This window comes from Manis pentadactyla, chromosome 2 (assembly GCF_030020395.1).
Source record: "Manis pentadactyla isolate mManPen7 chromosome 2, mManPen7.hap1, whole genome shotgun sequence".
In the NCBI taxonomy this organism is placed as follows: Eukaryota; Metazoa; Chordata; class Mammalia; order Pholidota; family Manidae; genus Manis; species Manis pentadactyla.
The window spans coordinates 49,085,395-49,094,218 of NC_080020.1; the positions used below are offsets into that span (position 1 = coordinate 49,085,395).

Below are 8,824 nucleotides of genomic sequence, written 5' to 3' on the forward strand. Positions count from 1 at the left end.
AAGTAGGTGCTGTTAGCCAGAAGAGAAGGGAGGCAGAGCCTGGAACAAAATGTGCACAAGCCCTTGAAGAATGGCACAGAGTGCATGTGGAGGGAGGCCCTAGAGGTGAGTCTAGGTGGCAACTCAGGCCCTGGGCCAGCAGGTCCTCCAATGCCAAGTGAAGGATGTGGTGCATTAGCCTGTGGCACTCTCCTCTCCCTGCCTGGGCTTCTGGAGCTGGGACACCCAGGCCCCATGCAGACCTACCAGTGCAAATCTCCAGGCAAGGCAGACTGGGAGCATAGGTGCCAGGGGCAAGGGGGTGCAATGCTGGGTGAGCTACCAGAAAAAGGTCAGGCTGGAGAAAGACGGAGAGGGACAGGGATGTAGGCTGCTGACCCAGTACCCTTCTCCAGTCCATTTCAAATTCAGAACATTTCTCAGGAAGTAGACAAAGCAGGGCCTTGCTGCCCTGCCCCCTTGCCATATTCCTTGACCACTGGGGTTGTTGGGAGGATGAAAGGAACAGGGGCTGCAGGGGCTAGGCAGGGCTGCTCTTGGGAAGCAGCGCTCACACTTCCTGGCTGAGTGAGGCCAGATGACACCCTGCCCCCAACTCTCCTACCCTCTCCCAGAGACCAGGTCCTCACCCAGTACATACGAGTTCATTAATAGCTTGATTAATCACACCTCATATTTTCATGGTGCTTTTAAAAATAAAACATTTGAAAGTACTTTCACACCCACCCTGGGCCTCCCAAGTTACACAGGTAGGTCTCATCTCCCAGACTGCAGGTGAGAAAACGGGGCTTAGCCTCTGAGCAGTGGCATGTCAACTTGTTGAGATGGGCAGCCTGGAGCTCGGAGCCCTCTCCCTGCCCAGGACTCTGCCTGTGGGCCACTCGGCACTCTCTCTGGGCCTCCCTACAGGACACAAGTGAAGGGGCCACATGTGAACAGATCTGAAATTCAAGGAAGAAGAAAAAGCAGGCATTCAGTCTCTCAACAAATGCTCCATCAGTCCCCAGGGCTGCAGCCCGCAGCAAGTTCATGGAAGGCATTGTGCAAACAAATTCACCCTAGTCCTGGATATACCCTGGAGGGAGATTCAGGGCACAGAGTGGGCATTTGGGCAAGTGACAAAGAGTGTATCCAGGAAGGCCTCCTGGAGAAGGTGGCACACTTGCTGAAACTTGAAGACCGGGTACGAGTTCCCAGTTGGACCTCATGGGCTGGGTCCCCCATGCTCCACTCCACTAGACATGCTCCATCCGTCTCACCACTGCCACTGCTGCCTCCCTCCACTCATTCACAGGGAGATCCCATCATTCTCCTGCCAGTACCCCAGAGGCTCCCATTGCCCTTGCAATAAAATACCAACTCCTTACTGGACCCACAGGTCCCCTGAGTCAGGCAGGCCCCTGCTCCCTGTCTGACTCACAGCTCACAAGTCTCCCCTGAACTCCCTCTGCTCTGGCCATGCTGGCCTCGCTTCCCGGATACAACCCCAGCTGTTCCCTGCCAGACAGCTTCTGTTGCTCCCATTTCCTAAAACCCTCTTCTGCCTGGCCGTGGCACTCAGGGCTCCACTCAGATATTTACTTCAGAGGCCTGCCCTGAGTCTCCTCCCCTGTAGACCCTTCGCACCCACTTCTGGAGGAGCACTTCTTTACCTGCTTTACAACACTCAGAAACATCTGGAATCCTCTATTTTGTTTTGTTGCTCCAACTTGAATGAACACTTCTGAGAGCAGGTACTGTGTCTGTCTTGCTGACCGCAGTATCCCAGAACAGTTCCTGGCGCTCTATAAGTATTTGTTGAATAAATGAATGAATACATTTCAGGTCATGGGAGCACCGTGGGAGGTGAGGGAGAAGGTGGCATCCAGCCTCAGCTCCGCCAAGCCCTGTTACCCAGGAGTCTCTTCCCCTTGTGGCCCCCAGCCTCCCTGCACACACACACATGCACACACATCATCTCCCAAGCCCTTCTCCCTCACTGCCCCTGGGAGACACTGGAAATGGGGACCGTGAGGATTGTTACTCCCACCCTTATGGGGCAGCCAGAGCAGGAGTGCCAGCTGGGGCTTACTTGGGCAGCCAGTGCCCTCCTGAGACAGGTAGGGACAGGTGGCCATCCCCACGGCTCACTGGAAGTAGGGTTCCTGCTTCAGACCTGCACTTTCCACATAGCCCATCTGCAGTTCCTGGTGACCAAGAGCCCATCAGGGATCTGCTAGTAAGAGAAACGGGTTTCTAACTGAGTTCTAAGAGGGCAGGTGGGCCACATCATATGCAGATGGGACATGGCTGCCAGAGCTTCTGGGGCACTGCAGGTCAGGGTTTGAGATGTGACAGGACCTGTACAGCCAGTGGGCCCCATGCCTGCTTGCCCTCCTGCAGCCCCAGTGTGTGTGCCCTGGCAGAGCTTTCCTTCCATGTCTATAACCTCAGTACCCCCAAAGGGAGCAGCGGTGAGCACCCCACTGAGTGCCTGCTCACTGGGGCCCACACTAGCCAGCCTTCAGCTGGACAGTAAGAACTAAGAATGCACAGGCTGGCCGGGAAAGAGGCCTAAGCCACCCACTGGTTCTCCTGTGGTGAGAGCTACAGCCAGTGAGGAGGGTCCTAGATACAGAGACATGAACAGTATGTGTGGTTTCCAGGGAGAGTGAAATCGGGGACTCCTCTTTCCAGAGGAAGTAACAGTAGAGCTGGGCCCAGAAGCAAAGATAGGGAAATGCTGGCAGAGAAGGAGGAAGGGTGTTTCAAACAAAGAGAAGGCCCTGGGCAGAGATATGGAGGTGGCGAGGCAGTGCCTAGGAGGGATCAGTGGGAGTTCCTGCACAGGAAGGCTGGAGAGTTGACTGGCCAGAACAGAAGGCTCAGGGATGCCAGCCAAAAGCACTTGGCCCCATCCTGAAACACCCCTGGGAGCCAGACAAAGAGAAATAAAGCAGGCCCAGGGTGGGGCAGTAAGGAGTTGGGGGTGGCAGGCTAGAGCAAACTAGAGAGCTCGCGCCCTGTGGAAAGGATCATAGATGACTGGGCACCGAGCAGGCCCTGCTTGGTGCTGTCTTTGGTAGACAAATACAGGATCATGTCAAAGAAGAAGAATGCTCACTCTAGAGGCCTGCAGTGCGGAGCAGGGGAGAGCTGAGACTCATGCTGTGCCTTAGTTCAGGCTAGATGCCTAATTGGGATAGTGTCGATTGCAGGTGCTGACCACAGGCTGGAGGTCACAGAGCAGGCTCCAGAGCCAGAGGAAGGGAAAGCCAACTTTGGCTTCCAGTAGCTCTAAGAGGATGTCCACTGGGGCCTGAATTTAACCCCACCTGTGGCCTTAGAGTGTCCTTGCTAGAGGGCATAGCTGCAGCCTGGAGGGTGCCCCCTGGGTCCCAGGGTGGGGAGGGGAGGCTGCACCAGCATGGCATGACGGAGGCCCCGGAGAAGTGAGCTATGTCCCTTATTGGTCACAGTACATTTATTTTTCATTAGCAGTTAAATGCAGACATGAGGGATTGTGCTGGGTTCATCGGGTGGCTGACGTGAGCAGTGCTTGGCATGGCAATCAGTAGGGAAGCTCGGGGGCTACTCACTGCCCACACCCCTAGCCTGCCCAACCCTTAGCCAGTAGACAGACACAGGCCATCACTAAAATATCTGCAAAGTGAGGCACAGGCAAGTCCGGAACCTGCCAGTGGGGGCTCCATGCCCTTCTGGAACCTGTGACGCCTGCCCCCAGCTCAGTGCAGGCCCTGCTCAGGGGTCAAGCTTGGCTACCCTCTGTGCAGTCCTGGGTTCTGTGGAGATGCTGTAGCTTCCCTGGTAAGTGTCTTCGGCCACTGGGCCTATCAGCTCCCCACACCAGGCCCACACTCGAGAGCCCACCCTCCCAGTCATTCTCCAGACCTTAGGAGGCCTCTGCCCCACTCAGCCCTGCCTTGGCTGAGCCTGCTGCCTGGGCCAGGGGCTGGCAAGTGGCTGCTGAGTACTGCTGAAGAGCAAATGTAGTAACAAAAGGGGCACGTGGCAGCTCGTGAGTCTCGGGTGGGAGCTGGGGTGTCTAGAGTAACTGACTTCCCTCTCAGGCCTCAGATTCCCTAACTGCAAGATGTCTAGATGGCTTTTCCCCTCTGCCTGCCTCTCCCACCTTCCTCAGGCTAAAACAGAGATCCTTAGAGGGCCCTGGCAGAGCCCCATGGAGGTTGTTCAGGATAGACAGGAGGGGGCAAAGTGAGCTTTGTTTTCCCAACTGCAGTGTGGTCCCCAGACACCTTGGCCTTCCTTGCAGAACTGCAGGAAAATAACATGGGCAGGAGAGAGATAAACTGGGGAGACACCAGAGTTTTGTCAGGGAGAGGAAGGGGTTGGACGACCCCCTGATGCAGATGCAGGTCGGAAATGCCCTCTGCCCACCTCCCTGCATCTCTCCCTCAGGTGGGCACAACTCCCCGTCCTAAGGCAAGGCACCTGCTGGCTCTGTGCCTCAGTTCCCCATCAGCCCTCACTCCTGAAGAGATTGCTCTGAGCATTACCGAGCTGAGGGAGGCGAAGCCTTTTGCCGTTGTAAACGCAGAGCTGCTGGGTGCTGATAGCAGGAGTGTGTGCTAAGTGCCTCTTCTCACATCCTCATAACAGCCTTAAGAATGGGGTGCCATCTACCCGTCAGGCAGACCAGGAGACAGACTCAGGGTGGATGTGGCTTGTCTAAAGTCACAGCAGATCTTAGCCTCTCGGCAGGTATTCCCAGCTCACCTGGGGCAGACCAGGCACAGATCTGGAGTCTTGGGGTGGAGGGGACAGATTCCTACTTTGGAAAGAGAGGATCCCTGTGCAAGTAGGAGAGACAGGGCACATGCATGCTCTCTGGGTGGGGCGGGGTCCAGGCCTAAGAAACCAGGCCTCCCTGTTTAAAGCCCTCTGTGGGTTTCGGGCTGTGCCCCAAAAGGGAGAGGATAGAGGAGACAAGAGCTTGACCATGTGAGGGACCTCCAGACTCCCACAGGGAAGATGGGACCTGGGCAGACAGGACCTTTGTGTCACAGATGACAAACAGGTAACTCAAAGTCAGCACTAGTGAAGGGTGGAGTGGGTCTCTGAAGCCCAAGTCTTTCCCTCTTTATGTGCAGACACCCCTGTTGACTGAGTGGGTGTTGGTGGGGGAATACTGCAGCCCTAGGGAGACCAAGCCAGGGGGAGCCTGTTTTGTGGACAGCTGGGTGGGGAGGCTGAGGGTGTCCCCTCTGCATCCTTCCACTCCCCCAATCCTTCCCCACCCTCTCAGGAGTCCTGCTTTTCGGGCAGACAGACTGCTTGGGGGGTAAGAGGGGAGGTACCTACACCAAAGCCTCAGAGCCAATTACCTCTGTAATTAGCAACAAATGACTTGTGGGATGGTTGTGGTTTTCAGTTAAAATTAGAAGGAAACCCATGTTCCAGTCTCCTTGAAGGGGAAGGACGTGGACCAGTTCCCTCAGGCTTCTTAGACATACTCTATTGGCTCTTACCCTGCCGGGCCCACCTGGCAGCCCAGGCTCACCGCCAGCCCCATGCCCCAGGATCTCTCCCGCAGCACTGCCACTAGCACCCCAGGTGCTCCCCCTCCCCGCTGCACCCAGCCACTGCCCCTTTCTCTCCTTCATTCACTTCATATTTTCTGAGCATCAACTACATGAGCGACCAGGAATGGACACCAACCTAGAAGTGGCCCCAGAGGCAGCCAGAGGAAGAGACCGCTGCCTTTTGCTACCCCAGACTGCCCACCTGCCCTGCCAGGTCCCCTCACTCCCTCCAGCTTTCCCCTGGACCTCCCAGGGCAGTGGGCTGCCTGCCAGTTCCCTGCACTTCTACGAGGGTAATGATGAGCCCCAAGTGCTGCCATGCAAGAAGGGCCTCCAAGTCCTGGGACTTTGGCCTCATCTCATCTCATCTCTCCACAGTCCAGAAGCCAGTGGGCTTCACCACTGCACAGAGGCAGCCACGAAGGCTTGGCCAGAGCACTTAGCAACCTAGATTGCTGGGCTGGAAGTGGCAGCCTGGCCACACTCTCCTCCCATTGACCCTACTGGCTTTCTCCCCATGGCCCAGCCCCAGCCCCTGAACAGGCAGGTAGCCCAGCCTCTGAAGAAGCCTCAGCTCACCTTCCCCCTTTGTCCCTGCTGCAGGTGCCCAGCAGAGTGCCACGGTGGCCAACCCGGTGCCCGGTGCCAACCCGGACCTGCTTCCCCACTTCCTGGTGGAGCCTGAAGATGTGTACATCATCAAGAACAAGCCAGTCCTGCTGGTGTGCAAGGCCATGCCCGCCACACAGATCTTCTTCAAGTGCAACGGGGAGTGGGTGCGCCAGGTGGATCATGTGATAGAGCGCAGCATGGATGGGAGCAGTGGTGAGGCCAAGCTGGGTGACCAGGCGGGGCCAGTTGAAGGGGAAACAAGTCAGCCTCAGAGGAAATAGAACTAGAGAGGGGGTGAGTGGGAAGCCAGGATGTAATCAGCTCTGTGCCCCTGCCCCAGGTGCTTAGGAGAGGCAGGACTCCCACACCTAGGACCCCCCCTGGATATATGCCGATGCCTTCCCCAGGAGACCCCACCCTCACCAGACCTCCCTGCTTGGTGGGAGAGTGAATAAAAGGAAAGCCCCCCAACAAATGCCCCAGGATGCTGTGGATGGAGGGACAGGTTCCCATCACTGCATCTGAGCCTGGGCTGGGCTCAGGGCAGCCTGGTGAGTAGTGCCAGCAGAGAAAAGGGGTCTGGAGGGAGCAGGTCCCTCACAGAACTTTTACTCTATGGTTGTTTAATTTGTACTTCCATTCGTTCATTCATTCACACGTTTCCTGAGCCCCCACTCCCATGCTAGGGACACAGCCCCCACCCTCAGAGAGCCCCAGCCCCTGCAAAGAAGGGGACAGTGTGGTGACCTCTCAGCAATTCCTGGGAGTGTGCTGATGAGAGGAGAGCAGGACTGAGGGAGATGATGTATAAACTGAGGGGTCATGAGAATGGGTCAGGGAGAAAAGAGAGGATCAGCATCCCAGGCAAGGGGCACAGCACCAGCAAAGGCCTGGAGGGAGGGTGGTCAGAGTCAGCAGTGGGGGTGCGGTGTGTGAGGAGGGTCACAGTGCTGTCTGGGAGCCTCACCATCTGGCTCTAGAGTGAGGTCATAGGCCTATGGATCACAAGCAGCTGAGTGATATGGCCAGAACTATGGGTGACCCACAGGGGCCAGTGTGGGGGACTGGTGCGAGGGGCAGACCCAGAGATGCTATAGAGAGGGAACCAGAGAGACTCAGCTGAGACATGGAGGGAGGGATTCTGGGGGACAGCAGGCAGACCTAAGAGGCACCCCTTCCATGGGACACCCCATTCTCCACCCCTGCCCTGGCCTTAAGCAGCAGGTGGTCAATGCAGATGTGGTTAGAGAGCCCTTGTTTGGGTTCCAGTGCTCCCCAGGAACAGGCCCAGAGCTGCTAACAGAAGCCTCTCCTCCTCCTCCCTAATGAAACCCCAATTAAGCTCATTTCCTCCCCCTTTATCTTGGCTTTGTGGAGCCTCCCCACATGATGAGCCCTCAGGTTAGTCCTGAGCCCCTTCCCACTGAGGCCTCAGCCAGCCTGAGACACATCTCCCTCCTGTCTCCAGCCATCGGGAGAGCTGTTATCTGTGGCTTGGCTGAGGCCAAGGCACATGCCTGCACAGCAATCACAGGCTGGGCCAGGACACGCCCTGAGCGCCCCCAGCCTGCCCTCCTGACAGGCTCCCCAGCCTTGCTCCCTTCAAGCCAGGCAAGAACAGAGCTTATAGGGGACATATTCCACCCATAACCACCAGAGCCCCCTCCTGCCCTGGGCATCCATCCTCAGGCCTCCCATGGCATGGCCAACACGTCTGAATTTTCATTGACCTCGGTTGCTTTCTCAACTAGAAGCCACTTAGTGCTTGGAGACAGAGAGATAGGCTTCCCTTACCCACAAACAGATGTCACTGCCATGGGTGGAGGCACCATTCAGATACACAGACCAAAGACCCTGACCCAGAAATGCTCTGGGGCCAGGCAGGGGTGGCAGAGTCAGGTCAGCAGCATAGTCCTGCAGCCCCACCTATTCCTGCGGGAGGCACTCCTGCCTCCCCTTCACTTGCCACCTCACTCCCCACCCAGGAGGCCTGCCCAGGGAGCCAAAGCCTAAAAACCTTCTAACCCAAACCTACTAATGCTAAAAAAGCCCAAAATCTGTGAAGCCAAGCACTGGGGTCTGGCCTGGGAGTATAATTTATTATGTGTTAAACAAACTGACTGGTTATTAAAAGCAGGTTGGTGAGGAGGTGAGAACTGTAGCCCCAACTTGGTCTCAGAGACCCACCCCCTACCCCACCAATTCTCCACCTCCCAGAAATGCTCAGCACGCCCACACTAGGGCCTCCCCACAGGCCCTCGGCACTCACATGCCTGCTCACATTTCCAGACGGGTGCAGACACAGACATGCTCAGAAACTGCCCCCAAGAGCCTAGCTGTTGCAGCGAGGAGGGCACAGCCCCTCACATCAAGGACTGGGCAGGGCAGGGTCTGGGTCTCCTCTGTTAACCACTTTCCGAGAGCTTATGGGGCTCAAGGTTGCTGTCTGGATCAGGGACATCATGGACAAACTTGGCCCTCATTCATGGCAGCAGGAAAGAGATGAGGGGGTGGCTGGACGAGTGGGGAGGAGATGGGGAGAGAAAGAGGAGTGCTCAAATTTAGTGTTTTCCCCAAGCTGAACTGCCTGGGTGGTGCATGAGCTCCCCTACCACCATAGGGGATGCAGTGAAGCAGTCCATCTATCCATAGACATGTCCACCCAGGAG

At 56.6% G+C, this 8,824-nt stretch overlaps 1 protein-coding gene across 3 annotated transcripts in view; it reads left to right on the forward strand.

The window, feature by feature from the left end:
• Window positions 1-8,824, forward strand: part of UNC5A (unc-5 netrin receptor A) — a 59,280-nt gene that overhangs the window by 38,791 nt on the left and 11,665 nt on the right. For all 3 annotated transcript variants that reach the window (XM_036884766.2, XM_036884767.2, XM_036884768.2), the window contains exon 2: window positions 6,147-6,368. In XM_036884766.2, coding sequence (XP_036740661.2) covers window positions 6,147-6,368 — 222 coding nt within the window. The remainder of the gene's footprint in view (window positions 1-6,146; window positions 6,369-8,824) is intronic.